The sequence below is a fragment of the Zalophus californianus genome, chromosome 1 (genome assembly GCF_009762305.2).
Source record: "Zalophus californianus isolate mZalCal1 chromosome 1, mZalCal1.pri.v2, whole genome shotgun sequence".
Lineage (NCBI taxonomy): Eukaryota > Metazoa > Chordata > Mammalia > Carnivora > Otariidae > Zalophus > Zalophus californianus.
Genome location: NC_045595.1, coordinates 34,933,072 through 34,954,765, shown reverse-complemented (window position 1 = coordinate 34,954,765; position 21,694 = coordinate 34,933,072). Strand labels below are relative to the sequence as shown.

Here is a 21,694-nt window from a genome sequence, read left to right as displayed (position 1 = left end):
AGGTCGCTCAAAACTGCCACTATAAAGAAGCGATGAGAAGTCTATTTCTATCAGGTAAATCCCATTAAACTCAAATGTATCCTGAACTATTAAGCACTATTAGATTGTTAGAAGGAACATGAGTGGGTTGATTGAAATAAAGTCTGCCCCTTGCAAGCTTTCCCTGAATTTATTGGATGGGACTTCTGGGAGTAATTTAAGGAGGGCTAACAAATTGGGAACTGAAGGGGGTGGAGGAAGGAAGGGTGCAGGGCTCTATGAAGGAGCTAGATCTGATGCACTGAGATTGTCATATTTGACCCATTGTCATGGATGTGTTGAACACACGTATGCCAAAGCCCCATCACATACCTTACATGTATGTTTCCTCCCAGCAACCCTGGAAGGTAGGGTACTCTGTTTTATTAATAACTCAGCTTTACTTGCTTAGTATCACAAGCTCATTCCAGGTGGAGAACTTGAAAAACACCCCTGTAGGTCTTTTCATACTGATGATGTTTTTGTTTAATGTGGTTGAGGAAAAATATGTAGTATTTTCCCTTCTGACCCTCATAAATAGTGAGAGTAATAGTCTGCTCTAATGCATGTGTAAATGTGTAAAATGGATGGCTGGGGTTAGCTGAGCTCAGATTGATCAAGATTGAGCTCATGGCTGTTCTTTTATTGTATTCTTTTGAATTTGATTTCAAGTTAGCACTATACTTGAGACTGTTCTTAGAATCTTAAACCCCCTTTTGTTACCAGAGAGACTCTTTGGTGACAAAACTCACTGGAGTGATTTGAAGAAATCACACATGCACACACACTCGTGCACGTGCACACACACACACACACACACACACACACACATTTTTATAGGATGAAACAGACCTAATTTTCAGGACATAACTTCCAGAGTTATTCACTTTTGCCATAAGTGAGCAAAAGCCAGATTTTTATGAACATAAAATTGTCCTAAGACCAAGGCACCTGGCTGAAACCTTAGGCAGTCCATAGACGAAAACCAGTGTCTGCTACCCCCTTCCCTGAGCTCACGTGTTATACAAAGATGCGGTATTGGTGTGCTGGAAGGTCAGTGCCTAAGCATGTGGATGGACTCTTCACACTGGCTTGTCGAGCAAGGCGCTGCTGGCTTGGTAGCTGGTGTAGTAATGCCTCGAGGCCTCAGTTACTCGTCATGAGCTCTTGGCCTGCCATGATCTCAGGGTTCTTCCAGATCTTATTTTCTATTTTTTTCCGATTGAAATTGTATTTTATACCTTATTTTTTTCATTTTATCGATTAGTAAATCCATCTTTATGGAATTATGTAGTTACTAAATTTATTACACAAAGTGTACAATTATTTTTATTTAGAGAAAAAGCAGAATATTGAGATTAATGTCATAGTCATCCATGTGTCCAGGATGAAGAAGTTTTAAATATTGCTGTTTTCTTGTATTTGCTCAGATCATTTTTAGTAAAAGATGTAAAGCATAACTGATAAAGTTGAAGTCTCTTGATGCCCCTTCCCCAAACCCATAGCCCTCTCTGACTCTCTAACAGAGTTACTATCCGAAAGTTGACATGTCACCTTCTAAACTTTGGATATGACAACTTGTATATGTAGACGAGGAAAACACTTTTTCCTTTTACTCATCTTAGGTTCATTGGCCAAGGTCCTGCAAATGAGTCTACTAAAGGACAGAGTAACTAGAGAAAAAGAAACGAGTTTATTAAGAGGTACACATACCCCTGGGAAAACTCACTAATCCGTGACTCAAAGGGGTAGTCAGAACTTGGGTTTATGTTGCATCTTAATAAAAGAACAGTAAATTTGCAGAGAAGTGCTAAGCCAAAGGAAAAGGACTTTGAGCTTCTAGGGCAACAAACTATAGGAAGGTAAATCTAGGGGGATGCTAATGGAAGATAAGGATTAGTAAAGTTTGTTATAGTGACTCCTATGGTGCTGTCTCTGGACTAAGAGTGTAGATTTATGTCCCGTGATTAAGAATCATCCTGCCCTTTTGGGTGGAGGGAGAAGGAGAGCAGAGAGTTTTTCTTGTGTCTACCTTTCTGGTATCTTCCACTCAAAATAATCTTTATGCCTGCCTGCCTTCCCTCCTTCCTCCCTCCCTCTCTCCCTCCCTCCCGTCCTTCCTCCTACATGGTGTTTCTTTAATCAAGGGAGGCCTTGTATTATCTCTTTGGAAAGAAGCTGCAGATGGGCCAGATTTAGCAAGATGGGGCTAAAGCAGGGCAGTTTGCATGTTGCCCACTGGAATTAATAGTAAATAATGGAAGATGGTTTTAAGATCAAAGACCCAGAAGCTCTGATGTGGTGGAATGATGTATGGGACTCTCAAAAATTAAGCATGATGCAAAGGCCAGTTTGGGCAGAAAATCCAAGGTTAAGATTATTGCTAAGGAAATGCTTCTTTTATAGCTAGCAGGTATATAAAATTCACTAGGTTCATATGAACTGTGTCAAGTGTGTGTCTTTCTGTGTGTTTGTATCTAATACTAGATTCCCCTTTAACTTAAAGCCCACATCTAATTCATGAGTAAGCTTTGCTTTATCACCAAACTATATCCCAAATCCCTTCATTTCTCAGTTTCTACCTCCACTGTGCTTCTCTGTTACTTAGTTGAGGGTCTGCAAACTGGCTCCACAGCCAAAACTGTTTCTGCAAACAAAGCTTTGCTGGGACACAGCCATGCCTATTCATTTTTTATTATCTCTGCCTGCTTTACGTGACAAAGTTGGAGTTGGAGCAGAGACTCTCTGGCCTCAAAGCCAGATTTACTATTTGGCTCTTTACTATTTCTATTCTGCTGTTTATAGAAAAAGGTGGCTGACTCTGGGCTGGTTTAATGCAGCTCTCGTAGCTGGTTCCCTTCTCTACACAGAAGAAAACAGAGTGACTTTTCCAAAATGTGAACTTGATCTCACTCCCCTGCTTAAAACTCTGAGTGAATAAAATCTAAACTCTGGACCGCAGCTTCCAAGCACCTTCATGGTCTGGTCCCTGCTTCCCTCTCTCTCCTCCTCTCTGACCTAGTCTCCCCTAGCTCCTGCCCCTACTCACCCTTTCCTGCTGCAGGGCCTTGGACCATGCCTGCTAGGTTTCTCCCTGGCTTCTTCATGTGCCTGTCTCCTTTCTGTCTTCAGGTCTTTGTGCAGATGGCATTTGCTCCCAGGTCACCTCCAGTGTCCCCTTTGCCTCCGTAATTCCTTGTGTGTATTACTTCCTCCAGAGCACTTCCCACTCTGTCAGTACGTTCTCCCCTTCTGTGTTCACGTCCTCCCCTGCCTCCCCTCCTAGGACCTGAGCTCTGTGACAGCAAAAGACCTCGTCTGTGCTGATGAATGACCAGTAGACCTCATTATATTATGACCACATTATAAAGGCCCAGTGGAGAACTGTTCAAATGAATGAACAAAGTACAGATTCGGCCGGTTTCCCTGGTAGGAGCATGTATATGTTTACTCTACTTTAATTTGTTTTCTTTCTTCATGTAAATAAATCCTGCCCACTTCTGTTCACGATATAAAATTCAGGTGATTTTCCTCTGCAACATAGTCGACCTAAACCCTCTACACTAGGGGATGGGCAGGCATTTTCGAAATGATGCTGTTCACTATTTTTAGTGCCTTTTATACATTTGTTTCTGCTGTTGTGTTAATGTGCTAATGTCTATCAAGGTTGTATTTTTTTCCCTCCCCTTCTTTCTTGCTGCTCGCAGAGCCACAGTACAGAGTTATGGAATGAACTCTCCTTTGGGCATTTGTCCTTACTACAAAGAGTTTTACATTTCTTTGCTCCTTAAAAAAAACATGCTGCTTTTCTGCTGAACCTAGGATAAAAAGAACAAGGTGGTATCTCTGAGAATCTTAATTCTTTTGACTTAGTGAAACCCATCCAGGAGCCTTTCATTCAGAGCTTCCCATTTTTCCCTCCAGCCTCATATTCAGGACAGCTCTGTACCTTCCTGCAGTGAAATCTGTACACGACCTCATGTTTCTCCTGCGGCCGCATTCATTGCTCAAGACCCACTTTTGTGGACTGGGGGCGGGGGCATTCACTGTTAGCGTTTCACTGAAGAGCAGACTGCTGGAGTCAGGCACATGTGCATTTGAAAAATGGCCCTGCCTCTAAACGTCTCTGTTAGTCTTAGCAACACTTCACTTCTCTGATGAGCCTTACTTTGCCCATCTGTAAAATGGGCTATCAGTTTCTTCCTTGTAGGGCTGTTGGGAGAATTAAATGAGGTAATGCTTGTCAAGTGTATAGTAGAATTTCTGTAACTTCATGGCACTGCTGCATGTCAGCTAGGATTTGGTTTGGTTTAAAAATAGAAGATTTTGTCAGGGTACCCCAAGAAGCATTAATCCTAATCATAAACACTATGATCCAGTTTCTGGATGGTCTGCAAGTTGAACTTTCATTTCCTTCCTGGTAGGACAGGTTATTTATTTTTAACAGATGCCGCTCCCTCCTTACTGTGGGGTCTTCAGGCAGACGGGTGTGTTGCTGTCAGAGACACAGTGCCCGAGGAGCGGAAGCGGACCTGGGCTCCTCATCTGATCTGATTCTGCTCTTGTATAAAGGAGAGCCTAACTCTTGTTCCTCTTCATCAGGAAACTCGACTTTGCTTCTCCAGCCCCCGGCACATTCCGTCCGCACCCCCCTCTGTTAACTCTCACTGTGTCTGCTGCCTTGTCTTCCCTCCTTTTACATGGAACACTGTATTTTTAGGTTGGGAGTGGCAGTATGGTTTTTGTCTGGCTCCTTCCAAGTCTTTTTTATTGATTTGGATTCACAGACTGACCCCCCCAAATAATCAATCATTTGGAATAATAGAAAGCCCATGGGTTTTTTAGACTTTGATTCAAATCCTGAATCACTTATCCGGCTGAGTAGCCTCAGACAAGTTACTTAATCTCTCTGACCCTCACATTTGCTCATTTGTGAGGTGGGAGTTACCCTGGCTCAAATGAGATGGAAAGTCAACGTACTTAGCTCAAATGGCACATTTTCATTTGCTTACTAAGTGTGAGCTTTGGTCCTTCCTTTTGTAAATTACTGTCCTTTCTCTTTCTGTGACTGTTGAGTGATTTAAGTATAGAGATTTCACTATTAGAGTTTAAAAATACTTCCCCAGATGCATTTAAAGTGAACAGCAGGACACTGTGAGTGCTTCTTTATCATTTATGGGATCACCTACTATTTTTATTTTAGGGATTGTTCACTGTCTCCATGTTATACTTTCCCTCCCTCTTTGTACTTCTGCATTAAAGAATAATAATGGCAAAACATTCTTTTGAGTACTTATGATCTGTTGGGCACTATTCCAGTAGATTTGCACACTCATTTAACCCTCAGAGCAGCCTATGAGGATGGGCCTGTTTCCTCCATTTTGTAAGTGCTCATGGTCTCTCTGTGCACCTGCTAGAGCATACAAACTCAGCCACAGAGCACTAATTGGTTAATCCATTTCCTTACACTGTGCAAAGTGGGGGTCACCTAAATGGAGAAGGGTCAGGAGCATTCCAGTTCTAGATAAAAAGGTTGCTGTATTTCCAAAGGTGACTCCAAATGAAGGCCCCCCACTTTAGCCCAAACATCCAGTAAACTGTAACAAAGTGTCTGTACCCAGGTTCCTATGCTTTCTTCCACATCTGACGTCATTTTTTTTTCCATAGGCTTAGGCTTCTAGCACGATGTTGCTTTTCTTTGTGTTTTTAGCATGTTGTCTTTCTGAAGGAGGAGTTGATAGAATTGCATCCAGGATTAAACAGAAAAGTACCATTATTTTTATTATTATTATTGCTGCTATTATTATAATTTTCCTTTTATAAACAGGATTCCACTGAATCTCTTATACAGAGTGATAGTGAAGTGGCATCTTCATCAGAGCCTGTTTTAAGCAAGCAGGTCTTTTATTTTGTGATACCCATATTGAGACACATTGAGTTATATCTGTCTTTTCATGGCACCAACATGTTTATTTGAAGCCTACTATTTCCTCGGTAACGTGACTAAGGTAGATTTATGGGTGCTAATTTACATACAGAATAACATTGGCAAAAACTAAAATATAACAAACACATACCAACTTTTGGCCTGCCACAGCCCACTGAGCATCTGCCTTCCTTGCCATGCTTGCAACGAGAGGGGAATATATTTTCCTCTGAGTTTACAGCTAATTCCTTGTTTGTATTCCACTGTCGTCATTGCTGTTGAGAGCTTGAAATGAGGTTTAAGAGCCTCTTCCTATCTCACAGCAGACGTTTATATTGGGGTGGTCGTTCTATGTAACAGAGAATGCATGCCTTTGCCCTCCCCCCGCCTTGATTTCACACTGCATTTGGAGAATTCTGCTGCCTTGAAGTAAGGGTGCAAGCCCTTCATTTCCAAGACAAGTTAATAGATGCTCCAGGCTGTGCAGTTGGGTTAAAGCCTAGGTTTGATTACTCCCTCTCAATGTTGTTTCTAAGTAGATTGATTTTCATTGCACAAATAATAAATGAATGTTTTTCTATGAGAATTGTCTTAAAAATTATAAATTAGGGTAAACCTCCCTTTAATTGCCACATTTCTGGTCTGTCCTCCTCAAGTTTACTGGCATGGAGTTGGTGAGCTTCATCTGGACCTTTCCCTGTACATGTACTTATACCTATACCAGTTCTTAAAAGATAGAGAATGTTGCTTTGTGTGTGGACATGTGTGTCAGACATATAAATGTTATTGTACTTCAAATATTGAAAGAAGTTGGCTGTTTTCTTTCAGTAATATGCCTTGGAGAACAATCAATGTTAGGACGTTCATACTTATCAGTCTAGGCTAGTCAATGAGGCAATTACAAGTTATTCCCAAGATCTCAGTGGTAAACACATCAAAGGTTTATTTCTCATTCATGCAAATGTGGGTCTGGTGACTCCAGGGCCAAGGCAGTAGTCTGTTCAGTTAAGTCAGTAATCCAGGCTGCTTCAACCCTGTGACTCTACCCTCTCCCCACGTGGCTCCCAGGACCTCACAGCCAAGGAAAAGGATCCTGGAGGGTTGTATGTGGTTGCTTAAGAGTTTTGGCACCCTTTCTACAAAAGAACTGAGGATGTAGGGGACCACATACTGGGTGCTATTGTGTTGCCACAGATATTTTGAATGCTTCATATTGTTAGAACGCATTGTTGTTTGTTCAGCCTATTTCCTATTTGCTAGGCATCTAGATTACCGTCCAACTTTATCCTTTATTATACACAACACAGTACACAAGATCCTGGTACATATCCCTAGTACATGTTTCGCTAGGTTAAGCACCCAAAAGGAGATGTTCCAGTTCAGAACTTTCAACAGTGGTTGTTTGAGTTTTCATCAGTGCTGTCAGATTGGTTTTGAAGGTGGTCACACTGGTGTTGTCTTTGCATGGGTAGTGTGTGGGGAAGCGCATTTCACCATACCTTCACCAGTAACATCATGAAACCTTCGTTTTTCTTTTAATTTCTATTTTCCTGGTTACTAGTGGGTCCACAGCTCTTCCTAAGACTTGACTCAACTACCTTCCTGAGGGAAGAAGCTTTGCTGTGGAGCATCAGGCTGTGTGCAGAAAGACCGAGGGGGCGCGCAGAGCCAGTGGGCAGATGTGGCTCACCGAGTCTCCCTTTGGGGGGCGCCCAGCTCGATGACATTTTCTCTACTCCCTTTATTGATTTTTCTCCTCCTGTGCTGCTATTTCAGTAGTCTCTACACCTCTAATTTTAAAACCATGGGGCGAAGGATGATTTCTCGGTCGTGTCATTTTTTTCTCTGTAGTTGTCTAATTTTGTGCTTGGAGTTTTCTTGTGAATTTTTGCCTGCTTAGTCATTGTCTTTTTATCTCTTGGCTCTCTTTGTCTTTCCCCTCATTTTTCATTCTTTTTCTTCTGCCTCTGCTCCCTTGTTCCCACAGGCCCTTAAATCTTTATGCCGTGCTTTTCTTGTAAGTTGTATTTCCCACTTCCGTCCAAGCTTGGAAATGCTTGCTCCGGCGAAGAAACATGGAAGGGAAGGGAGCCTTGGAAAGGTCAGCATGAATGTCCAGATGGAACTCACCCCAGGTGCCCACCCACCCCAGCTGTTTTGAGAACATGATGCTGTTCCTAATATGGTCACTTGCCAAACTCTGTATGAAAGAAGAACAGAAAATGGGGATTAGTCTAGTTTTCCTCCTGCCTCTGGCTCACTAGAGGATCCTTAGGCAGGTTACTTCCCATCTTTAGGCCTCAAGTTTCCTGACGGTAAAATGAGGAGGTTGGTCCCCACTAGTCCTTCCATACTCTGGAACCCCAGTATATGAAACATGTGATTGCCTGAGAAACTGCCTCGGAGTGGGGTCCCAAAGTCACCTTCATAAGTGGGCCACTGCCATTGCCCTTCCACTCCTGTGCCTTGAAGGGGGCACCTTCAGGCTCTGTGGAGCACCACGTTGTTTAATAGATTTAACAGGGGGAGACAGTTACTGACAAAGGTGTTAGAACTCTTGGCAGGCAAAGAGGGACTGGGAAGGCAACCCAGAGAATGGCAACAAAAGGAATCCTCTGCGAGCCTGAGGGGTGGAAGGAGGTGGTGTTATCAGAGTCTAGGGCCAGCTGATGAGTGCAGGAGTCATGGTGGGGCAGACAGTGGGAGCTAGAATTATGGAGGAAGGGTTTTCTGGGGGGACCTGAAGCCTGACTCAGAAAGAGGAAGAAGCAGCCTGATGTCTTCTTCTCATTGTTCAGTCTCTGAATGGAGTCTCAAATTTAGGCAGAAGTCAGTTGGCAAAGAGCTTAGGGATTGACCTGAAGGCAAATGGGCAAGTAACTGGCAGAAAGTATTGAAAGGTACTGGGTCAAATGGTCCTTAAACTCTTTCCATTGCTCATATTCCGGAGTACATGCATTCCCTGGGAAGATACAAGTCTAGGGTTTTAACAGGTAGCTCTTCCTATGAGTTCAAATAAACTGCTTCTACCATTCTAGTGTCTTAAAATTAGCACATCTCCACCTCCCTACCTCCCTCCCAAAGTTACATTTTTCCTAGCAAGCACTGTGCCAGCATTTCATGAGAATTCCATTCCTGGCAGACTTCTGGCTTTTTGAGGAGAAGAACACAATCTCACTATCCTGGTCTCAGTCTTTATCACCAAGGGGCCTCTGGGAATGTGGTGGGACCATAATATAAACACAGGGAGCCAACAGTATGACTCAGTGGATCAACAGTGTGGATTAGGGAAATTTTGCTGCTTGACAGCTGCCTGTGATCTTTGGCCAGTGACTTAACCCTCAGCCTGGGTTTCCTGATCTGTAAGATGGTTTTATTAGTCAGGATGCTACAGATAGGCTAGGCTCTGCCACAGTCAGAAGTATTCTCCAGAATCTCAGTGGCTGGAAATCCACAGAGGTTTATTTTTCATTACGCATTCATTGTGAGTGACCTGGGAGTGTGTCTGTCTTCACTGTGACCCCTGACTGATAGGCTAGCTGCCAATGAAAATATTCCCATTCCCCATGTCAAGAGAGAGAGAACTTACAGGGAGAAGCGTTGGTAATCAAATGTTGGCCCACATGAGTTACACCATATATATTCGCCATATATATTATGATTTATTGACCAGAACTAGTTACACAGTTGCACCTAACTTCATCTAAGGCAGGGAAGTATCTAGAAGGAAGAAGACTAACGGTATTGGTTGGTTTGCATTAATGACAGTTGCAGAGAGAAATAATACTACTTCACTTTTCACAATGGTTTTGACTGTTAGATAACATGAGTGCTTAGTAGAATGCCTAGCACATGGCCAATGCTCCGTAATAAGAGAGGAATCTATTCTTATTATTGCTTTTATGATTTAGCAGTTGATTACATTTCCAGCATACTTGACACCATCCACTTAGTAAATTTCTCTCCTTTTTTTCTTCCCCCTGAAAATGCAGTTAGACTTAACATTTTCCTCTCTGGATATACCACAGATTCTTAGAAAATGCAGTTGAATTGATGAAGTTTTAGACCCAGCCACGGGCCCTACTCTTCTGAGCTTAGGTTTGACAAAGGTAGATGATTATTCTGTAAGATGATTGTGGAGTGATAGCTTGGGTATCTGCAGTGGCTTGGAACTATGTTCACTGTGTTGGTTTTCAATTTAAGAGCAACAGATTTTAAGCAGGCTTTCATCTGAGTCAATGCAGAAACGGTCAATATGTATTACATGTCTATGAAGTTGGTCTTTGGATCAATTGCAATTAGTTTGCAGCAGATTGCATTAACATATCCAAAATTAATACGGCCAGTGTTCTAATGAAAAGGAATTGACCAGACCACACTGTTTTTAGTGGCTGTTTTTAGTCTCTCACATGCTCTTTTCAAACTGTAGTTCTTTTTTTCTTCTTCTGTTAATGGCTTTAAGTTGATGTGTCAACATAAACTTAATCTATTGATACTTCCCCATCTGCCTTTTAAAAGTGGTCCTAGAATATAGTATATATCTCATGCTTAATCTTTTCTTTCATTAGGAAGCTTACACTAAATGCCTGAGACTTGAATTTTTCCTGGTACATTTGTTATACGATGTGTTATTAAGACTCTTAAGTCAATGAGTATGTTCGTGTGTGATATTTTGTGTTTTTCAAATTACTAATGTTTCATCAAGACTTAAAAATTCAGAAGTAAGATTAATCATGAGCAGTTAATAAATCATACAGTATATGATGTGAGCATAGCTTGTCTGATAATTTATTTTGACTCCAATATTATTTATTTCTGAAGATGAAGTGTAGATAACTTCAACATTTAAAACATCATTACCAGTGTTCGGAAGGCTGGAACAGAGAGATTTCTTTGGGCTCATTTATGTTGAGATTTGAGTTTTTTACGAGAGTATGTAGATGATGATTATTTTTTTAAGGTCTGAAGAACTTTTACTTTTCTATTTTTAGAGAAAGTCACTTTCTGGAAATGAAAAATTACCTGTAGTTGAGAACAAAAGGACAAAGGCAGGCCTTACTCATTTGGCCATCTAACTAGTATTTCTTGAGTATTTTCCAAATGCCAAGCACCATCACATTCTTCTTTAGAATACAAAGAAGTTGAAGACACTTTCTGCCCTTGAGTAAAATCCAGTTTAGTTGTAAGGTTCTGAAGTCTTCTTGGAATGTCCCTGGTCCAGAAGAGATCCATGAATGCATTGTAGCTTGGAGATTCCAGAAGAAAGTGCCATTTGAAGGACACATTTGAGGTCCTGAAACCTAATGGTTCCATGTTGTAAAGCCCTGTGGATGTGTTAATGGTCTGTGTGATATTGTCTTGGCCATCCACCAAGGCCATTGACAGAAACCATTAGGAAGTATGTCAGATGATTTTCCTCCACCAATCCTGTGACCAAGTTGTGTGACTGATTTTTTGGTTTGTACATTAATGGCATTGTTATCTTACCTTTTGTGAGTAGTGTGTGTGTTTGTTTTTGCATCATGACTCATGGCTGGAAATGAGCTTAAACTAGGTATATTCACTTTTTTCTCTTTTAAAAAATGGGGTGTGTAGATTCAATCAGGAATGCTTTTGGTTTTACTGAATACAATGAGAAGAATTTATTTGTTCATGTTATTCTGCTCTTTGATTACTTTCTTTCAGCACAGATTAAGAACTAACTGATAGTACATATTGGAAAACCACTTCTACATGATGCTTAAACAAAGTTACTTTAATACACAAGTTGCAGTTTTTAGGAAGTAGTTTAATTAATGATGATTGTTTCAGATTACGATCCTCAAATTTGGTGTGTGAAAGAGATAATATCATTAAACACATAATGACTGTGCCTAGCTTCTATTAAAAATTGTGGTAAAGAAGTGGATTAATCTGTGGTCCGTCAAACCTCAAAGTGTTAAAAAAATTTTCTGATACCTTACAATGATTGACGATATGCACACAGTTATTAAAATAATGCTATGAACTTTATTTGGGGTGGCAGTGGGGGAGGCATATCCTATATAATAGAGTTCTTAACTTTTTAAAAAATATTTTATTTATTTATTTGACAAAGAGAGACACAGTGAGAGGGGGAACACAAGCAGGGGGAGTGGGAGAGGGAGAAGCTGGCTTCCCACGGAGCAGGGAGCCTGATGCAGGGCTCGATCCCAGGACCCTGGGATCATGACCTGAGCCAAAGGCAGATGCTTAACGACTGAGCCACCCAGGTGCTCCGAGTTCTTAACATTTTAAAAAATAACCTTTTATTCTTAAATACTTATAGCCTCAGGGAACTGCAAATGAAGTGCAACAGTCCCATGTACCCTTCCCCCTCTTGCCCTCATGTTGACATCTTACTTAGTTTCAGTTCAGTGTCAAAGCTAGGATATTGACATTGGCACATTCTTGTTAACTTGATGATAGACGCTATTCAGTTCTCACCATTTCTTTAAACCTGCATCCATTTGTTGTATGTGTAGTTGTCCTTAACATTTTTGATTAGAAAAACAATTAAGCATGAAGAATTTGTAGGTTTTTTTTTTCCTTTTAAAAAAAAACCTGTTGCTGATTGTCATTTGAGGGTACCTGTAAGACTGGCTACATGTGTTGCCTTTTATTTTTCTTGTTATTTTTAAGTGTTCTTACCTGTCTCTCTCTCTCAATTTCTCTAGGCAGTTCAGTTAACCCCCCGAAGATGGCTAAACCTGCAGGAATACCAGAGCAAGAAACTGATGTCAGACCACGGAGTCAGAGTTCAAAGATTCTATGTAGCAGACACTGCAAAGGAGGCTCTGGAGGCTGCTAAGAAACTAAGTAAGCTAATTCACAACAGGTGAAATAACACTTGCCCAAATTAGTGACCTCACTGGTAGCAGTGAACCAATAGGTAAATTTCTTTGTAGCGGGTTATACTAATGGTGACAAATATGATGGAGAGCTTTTGAATTACAAAGGCTAAAAAGCCCAATTAGGAAAACTTGGTTCTTTTTTACAAGATAGCAGGGTATGGGATGTCACTTTGTAATTTTTCTGAATTTTTCCACCATTATTTGACTTGGTTCTCTTGATCTGTGGGTTAGTGGCTGGGAGAACTAAGGGTGAATAGTGTAGAGTGTCAAAGAGAAGCCACAGCAAGGTAAGGCAGGAAGGATGGTTGGCATCCTTATTTACGCCTCTAGAACATGAAGAAAGTTCTCTCTGAGTGACTAGAGAGTGCATGCGTTTGAAAGCCAGGCTGACTTTGCATCAGGGTTTTGCCTTCCCATTTACCAGCTCTGTAACTTTGTTATAAGTGCCTTCTCCTTTTTGTGCTTCAGTTTCCTTATCTAGAAATCAAAGCTACTATGTTATCCTCCAAGTGCTATTGTGAGCCTTTAAGGGAGACTATACATTGGTATGTGGTAGAAAATCTACCTTATTTCCCAATTATAGATTGAGAAATTAGGAATCAGATCCAGCTGTTTTTTCCATGAATATTCCTTCTAGCGGTATAGAGACTCTCTTACTGTCAGTCTGGTTTAGCGCTGTCCAGTAGAAATAGAACATGAGCCACATAAGTAACAATTTTCTAGGTCATATTAAGAGAACTAAAAAGAAATGGGTGAAGTTAATTTTAGTAATATATTTTGTTTCCCCCAGTGTATCTCACCCCAGTATATCCAAACTATTATCATTTTAACATGTAATTAATGTAAAACAGTTTTCAGTGGGATAGTGTACATCCGGTTTCTGTCCTGCTCTTCAGGAATCTGGTTTGTATTTTACATTTCCAGCACATCTCCTTTCACACTAGCCACATTTCGGGTGCTCAGTGGATACGTGGGGCTAGTGGCTACCATATTGGACAGCATAGATCTGGACACTGGAAGGATGTGCATGTGTATTCTTTGCCTGCAGCCTTGGAGAGTGGTGGCTTCCCACTAGAAATAAACAATGGAGCATCTGCTAACTGCCCTTGCCAGGCAGCTGTAGCAAAAGTTTGAGAGTGCAAGATAGAGGTGGGCTCCATTTTCAATCTCCCAATTTTCTATGCTCTTTTAAGAGTGAGTAACGAGGTACTTCAGCTAGTAATTGTTCTTTTATCTCTCTTACAGAGTTCCGCCAGATGCTTATATGACAGATCCTTTCTATGTTATGTCAGTTGAAATTTATTCTTCCCTTCAACAAATATTTATTGATTGTCAGCCACATGTATTAGGCACCGTGGCTACAGCTGTGGAAGATAAGCAAGCCCTCTTTCTTTTCAGAACTTACATTCTAAAAGGAAATTAATTTGTAATTTTCAGATGCTCAATGTAGAAATTGGGAGTGACTTATAGTTTAAGAAATGGAAATTGGTTTCATTTTCAAAAACTATCAAAATTGGTTTTCATGGTGGAAAAAAAATGGTAAAATTCAACCAACACCTGGATGAGAGCTCCTCTGTGCATTATGGGAATAGACTCAGTAAACGTTAGTATTCCAACCCTTTTACATGAAAGGATCATTTTTGTTTTATACTCCTTTGGGTTAGGGAATGAGTAATGAGAACAAAGAAATGTAAAGTTCAAGTCGGTCTTTTGGTCTTCATTTTCCCTATTATTTCCACAAATGTGCTGACATACTAGTATTCCAGGTCCAAGAGTCCCTCAGGGAATTCTGGAAGCCAACTGATTACTATCCCCTCCCCAGTTAGGCAGAGCACAACAGAGAGGGCTTATCTTTCAGATTTTGAATGGAGATTTTTGGGCTTACTAAACTAATTGACTTCTTAGTCCCTGGTGTTTTATAAGCATTTATTTAGCCACTGCTTTGTGGTTGGGCATTGTATACTGTGTTTGTAAGACAGAATTTTTGCTTTGCACAGAATTATAACAAGGTGGCATTTATATGCTGGGGCCTGAGTGAAGGCAGGGAAAGACACAGACAATAAAGCAAATTTAAATAGAAGTAAAGTTAAAAACATTAAAATAAACTTTTCAAAAAGCCATTTTGGTTCTTGAGGAGGGGTTTTAAGAAAATCAAAGTGGATAGAAGGATTGAGATTGACCCAGCTGTGTCTGTACCTTGGCCCGTGCTACCTGTGATACTCATTTAAGTGGTGTGGCCATGGGAGTGCTTCTCTGATCCTGTTTAGAGCAAAAAGGGAATTTAGAGCACGAATCCAAGCCCCCCATTTCCTGAATGAATGAGTCATCCTTCTGTAACTCACTGAGGAGTTTTGGAGGAAGAAGGTCTCCTCTGGCTTTTGTTGTACAATAGACAGTTTTGATCAGAGGGAATATTTAAAGTATTGGAAGAAGAGATGGTACCAAGTCTAGTTGGTTAAAAATGAAACGAGTAGATTGTAAATATAAAAGTTACTGAGATTGGCTAGAGAGAGAAAAACAAGAAGAATCTGGCAAAACTTCACAGCATTAACTTGCTTGTTGCTACAGGATAGACAAGAACCAATAGCACAAGTTTTACTAAATAGATTTGCGGTTAAGGTTCAAGCTGGATCACATGTATATCTGATTGCCCTGAAAATGGAACATCTACCCTACAATTATATTTTAAAGGAGAAAAATTGCAGAGAAGGACAATATACTTAACATATGGTAAGTGTTAAATAAGAATTTATTGCTACCATCATCATTATTATCAGCATATGATTCCAAGAGATTCACAGCTGTCATGATTCAAATTTATAGACAAATCAGATGTGAGAATCAGTATTCTCTGGATAATGTGTTAAGAGAACTCATTTTTTAATTTGAGAAGTTTGTAAATGATTGAAATGTATTTGTTTACCTTTCTACTTTATTCATATTTGGATGTATTTGAAATACAATGATATATATAAAATATTTTGAAAACAAATGGTATTAGTCATGCCTATGATTTCCAGGATTTTCTGTATGGATTACCTCACAAAGCTCTTTCTTTGTGTCTGAACCCACATTCCTGGTTGCCTATGGGCTGTCTGATTACGGATGTCTCCATTTCTCCTGGCCCAGATGGAATTTGTCATCTTTCAGTTGCTCAAAACTTTCTCTTATCTCCCCCTACTCACCCATCTGAGATTCCTCCAATTATCTTTTTTTCCCTCTAATTTTTAATTTTAATTCCAGTTAGTTATATAGTGTTATATTAGTTTCAGGTGTACAATATAGTGACTCATTACTTCCACACATCACCTCCTGCTCATCACGACAAGCTCACTCCTTAATCCCCATCACCAATTTAGCCCATTTCCTTCCGGTAACCATTAATTTATTCTCTATCATTAAGAGTCTGTTTCTTGACTTGTCTCTCTTTTTTCCCCCTTTGCTCATTTGTTTTGTTTCTTAAATTCCACATATGGGTGAGAGCATAGGATATTTGTTTTTCTCTGATTTTGCTTATCATGATAACTCTTTAGCTCCATTCATGTCCTTGCAAATCACAAGATTTCATTCTTTTTTATGGCTGAATAATATTCCATTATATATTTATATATATATGGGTGTGTGTATATATGTATATACATCTTTTTTATCCATTCACCAATTGATGGACACTTGGGCTGCTTCCATATCTTAGGTATTATAAATATTGCTGCAGTAAACATAGAAAGGCACATATCCCTTGGAATTAGTATTTTTGTATTTTTGTATTTTTATTTTTTGGGTAAATACCCAGTACTGCAATTGCTGGGTCATGGGGTAGATCTATTTTTAACTTTTTGAGGAACCTCCATATTGTTTTCCACAGTAGCTACACCAGTTTGCATTCCCACCAACAGTGTACAAGGGTTCCTTTTTTCTCCACATCCTCCCCAACCCCCGTTGTTTCTTGTATTGTTGATTTTAGCCATTCTGAGAAGTGTGAGGTGATATTTCATTGTGGTTTTGATTTGCATTTCCTTGATACTAAGTGATGATGAACATCTTTTCATGTGTCTATTGGCTATTGGTGGTCTGTATGTCTTCTTTAGAAAAATGTGTATTCATGTCTGCCTTTTTTTTTTTCTTCTTAACAGAATTTGTCTATACCAACATAATCCAGCCAGATGTTAGAATCTTTCTTCTGCCAACAAGTTATGCATTTAATAACCTTACTTGTTACACTATGACAAATGAAATGTCACTTCAAATATCCAGTTGCATGGCTTAAAAGATGTATTTTCTCTTTTGAGACACATTAGCAAGTCATCCTAGTTAAGGGTGATATTTAGGAAATTAATATAAAAAGTGGGTTTTGAGTGGAGCTTAATATTTTGCCCAATTTTTAATTGGATTATTTGTGTTCTGGTATTGAGTTGTTTAAGTTCTTTAAATATTTTGGTTACTAACCCTTTATTGGGTATATCATTTGTAAATATCTTTTCCTATTCCATAAGTTGACTTTTAGTTTTGTTGATTGTTTTCTTCACTCCGCAGGAACTTTTTATTTTGATGTAGTTCCAATGGTTTATTTTTGCTTTTGTGTTGTTTCCCTTGCCTCAGAAGATATATCTAGAAGTAGCTACGGCCAATGTCAGAGAAATTGTTGCCTGTTTTCTAGAATTTTTATGGTTTCAGGTCTCACATATAGGTTTTTAATCCATTTTTTATTTATTTTTGTGTATGGTGTAAGAAAGTAGTCCAGTTTCATTCTTTTGCATGTTGCTGTCCAGTTTTCCTAACACCATTTGTTGAAGAGACTGTCTTTTTTCCATTGGACATTCTTTCCTGTTTTGTCAAAGAGTAACTGACCATCTAGCTTTGGGTTCATTCCTGAGTTTTCTTTTTCTGTTCTGTTAATCTATGTGTTTGTGTTTGTGCCAGGAGTATACTATTTTGATCACTATAGTTTTGTAATATAACTTGAAGTCTGGAATTGAGATGCCTCCAGCTTTGCTTTTCTTTTTTATCTTGACTCTTTGGGGTCTTTTGTGGTTTCATACTGATTTTAGAATTGTTTGTTCTAGTTCTGTGAAAAATGTTGGTATTTTGATAGGGATTGCATTAAATGTGTAGGCTGCTTAGGGTAGTATAGACTTTTTTTTTTTTTAGTATATACATTTTTAACAATACTCTAATCTATGAGTATGGAATATCTTTCCATTTCTTTGTGTTGTCTCCAATTTCTTTCGTCGGTGTTTTATAATTTTCAGAGTATAGGTCTTTGATCTCTTTGGTTAGGTTTATTCCTAGGTATCTTATTATTGGTGCAACTGTAAATGGGATTGTTTTCTTAATTTCTCTTTCTGCTGCTTCATTATTGGTGTATAGAAATGCAACAGATTTCTATACATTGCTATTGCGTCCTGCAACTTTACTGGATTCCTGTGTCAGTTCTAGCAACTTTTTTGGTGGAGTCTTTCAGGTTTTCTATATATAGTATCATGTCATCTGCAAATAGTGGAGATTTTACTTCTTCCTTACTGGTTTGGATGCCTTTTATTTCTTTTTGTTGCCTGGTTGCTGTGGTGAGGATTTCCAGTGCTATGTTGAATAAAAATGGTGAGTGCGGACATCCTTGTCTTGTTCCTGACCTTAGGAGCAAAGCTCTCAGTTTTCCCCTATTGGTGAGGCTGATAGCTGTGGGTTTTTCATATATAACCTTTATTATGTCAAATTATGTTCCCTCTAAACCTACTTTGTTGAGGGCTTTTATCATGAATGGATGTTGTACTTGGTCAGATGCTTTTTCTGCATCTATTGAAATGATCATATGGTTCTTACCCTTTCTCTTGTTCATGTGATGTATCATGTTGATTGATTTATGAATACTGAACCACCCTTGCAGCTGAGGAATAAATCCCACTTGATTGTGGTGACTGATTTTTTAATGCATTGTTGAATTTTGTTTGCTAGTGTTTTATTAAGTATTTTTGGATCTCTGTGCATCAGGGATATTAGCCTGTAGTTCTCTTTTGTGGTGATGTCTTTATCTGGTTTTGGTATCAGGATGATGCTGGCTTCATAGAATGAATTTTGAAATTTTCTTTCCTTTTCTATTTTTTAGAATAGTTTGAGAAGAATAAGTATTAACTTTCCTGTAACTGGTATAATTTGCCTGTGAAGCCATCTGGTTCTGGACTTTTGTTTGTTGAGTTTTTTTCACTACTGAGTCAATTACTTTGCTGGTTATCAGTCTGTTCAAATTTTCTATTTCTTCCTGTTTTATTTTTGGTAGGCTATAGGCTTCTTGGAATTTATCCATTTCTTCTAGGTTGTCCAGTTTGTTGGCATGTAATTTTTCATAATACTCCCTTATAATCCCTTGTATTTCTGTGGTGTTGGTTATTATTTCTCCTCTTTCATTTGTGGTTCTGTTTGAGTTCTTTCTCTTTTTGTGTTTTTGATGAATCTGGCTAGAGGTTTATTAATTTTGTTGGTCTTTTCAAAGAACTAGCTCCTGGTTTCATTGATTTGTTCTATTTTTTTTTAGTTTCTATATCACTTATTTCCACTCTAATCTTTATTTTTTCCTTCTGCTGGTTTTGGGTTTTGTTTGTTGTTCTTTTTCTAGCTCCTTTAAGGTATAAGGTTAGATTGTTTATTTGAGATTTTCTTTGTTCTTTTTTTTTTAAAGATTTTATTTATTTATTTGAGAGAGAGAGAGTGAGAGAGAGCATGAGAGGGAAGAGGGTCAGAGGGAGAAGCAGACTCCCTGCCAAGCTGGGAGCCCGATGTGGGACTCGATCCTAGGACTCCAGGATCATGACCTGAGCCAATGGCAGTCGCTCAACTAACTGAGCCACCCAGGTGCCCCGAGATTTTCCTTGTTCTTGAGGTAGGCCTGTATTGCTATAAACTTCTTTCTTAAAACCGCTTTTGCTGCATCCTGAGGGTTTTGGACCATTTTGTTTTCATGTGCCTTTGTTTCCATGCACTTTTTAATTTTTTTATTTCCTGGTTGATTCATTCATTGTTTAGTAGCATGTTATTTAACCTCCATGTATTTGTGGTCTTTCCAGATTTTTTCTTGTAGTTGATTTCTAGTTTCATACCATTGTGGTCAGAAAAGATGCATGGTATGACTTCATTCTTCTTGAATTTGTTGAAGCTTGTTTTGTGGACTAATATGTGATCTCTTCTGGAGAATGTCCCATGTGCACTTGAAAAGAATGTGTATTCTACTATTTTAGGATGGAATGTTTTGAATATATCTGTTAAATCCATCCATTCCAGTGTTTCATTCAAAGCAATTGTTTCCTTATTGATTTTCTCTTTGGATGATCTGTCCACTGATATATGTGAGATGTTAAAGTCCCCTACTATTATTGTATTATTATCAATGAGTTCCTTTATGTTTTTATTAACTGTCTTATGTATTTGGGTGTTCCTGTGTTGGGTGCATAAATATTCACAATTGTTATATCTTTTTGTTGGATTTCCCCCTTATTTTTATCTAGTGTCCTTCTTTGTCTCTTGTTACAATCTTTGTTTTAAAGTCTGTTTTGTCCGATATAAGTATTGCTAGTCTGGCTTTCTTTTGACATCCATTTGCATGATAGATGTTTCTCCGTCTCCTCACTTTAAATTTTCAAGTATCTTTAGGTCTAAAATGAATCTCTTTTAGACAGCATATAGACAAGTCTTGTTTTTTTTTTTTTTTTTTTTTATCCATTCTGTCACCCTCTGTCTTTTGATCAGAGTGTTTAGTCCATTTACATTCAAAGTAATTACTGGTAGGTATTTTTTATGTCGTTTTATTATTTGGTGGTTGTTTCTGAAGATTTTCTCCGATGCTTTCTTGTTTTTCTCTCATGTCTTACTGATTTTCTTTAGTGATATATTTGGATTTCTTTCTCTTTATTCTTTACATATGTGTTAGTGCTTTTTGATATATGGTTACCATTAGGTCTGTATGTAACCTCTTCTGCATATAGCAGTCTAGATTAAGTTGATGGTTGTTTAAGTGTGAACCCATGTTTTACTCCTCTCCTCCCCTCGTTTTAGGTATATGGTGTCATATATTATATCCTTTTATTTTGTGAGTTCCTTGACTGATTCTTTACAGGAATACTCATTTTTACTGCTTTTGTGTTTCCTATCTTTATACTGCCACTTCTGGTCTCTCCTTTCCACTCAAATAACCCCCTTTAATATTTCTTGTAGGGCTGGTTTAGTCATGAATTCATTTAATTTTTGTTTGGGAAACTCTTTATCTCTCCTCCCGTTCTGAATGATAGCCTTACTGGATATTCTTGGTTGCACAATTTTCTCCCTTTGAATGCTTTGAATGTATCATGCCACTCCCTTCTAGCTTAGAAATTTTTGCTTGAAAAATCTCCTGCCAGCCTTATGGGTTTTCCCTTGTAAGTTACTGTCTTCTTTTGTCTTGCTGCTTTTTAAATTTTTTTTCTTTTTCTTTATTGGTTTATTTTGCCAATTTAATTACAATATGTCCTTGTGGATCTGCTTTTGTTGATTTTGATGGGACTTCTCTGTGCCTCCTGGATCTGTGTATCTATTTCCTTCCCCAGATTAGGGACATTTTCAGCTATGATTTCTTCAGATGCATTTTCTGCCCCCTTTTCTCTCTCTTCTTTAGGACTACTGTAATACAAATGTTCTTATATTTAATGGTGTCACTGAGTTCCCTAAGTCTGTTCTTGTTTTGCATAATTCTTTTTTCTCTCTTTTGTTCAACTTGGTTACTTTCCATTACTCTTTTAGGTCACTAATTTGTTCCTCTGTTTCTTCCATCCTACTGTTCCTTCCATCAAGTGTGTTTCTCATTTTACTTTTTTTGCCCTTTATTTCTGCTGTTATTTCTTATCTCTGTGTTAAG

The 21,694-nt window shown here is 38.8% G+C and overlaps 1 protein-coding gene across 1 annotated transcript in view; it reads left to right on the top strand.

The window, feature by feature from the left end:
• Positions 1–21,694, top strand: part of SUCLG2 (succinate-CoA ligase GDP-forming subunit beta) — a 276,998-nt gene that overhangs the window by 50,199 nt on the left and 205,105 nt on the right. Inside the window, exon 2 of the mRNA XM_027586886.2 lies at positions 12,640–12,781. Coding sequence (XP_027442687.1) covers positions 12,640–12,781 — 142 coding nt within the window. The remainder of the gene's footprint in view (positions 1–12,639; positions 12,782–21,694) is intronic.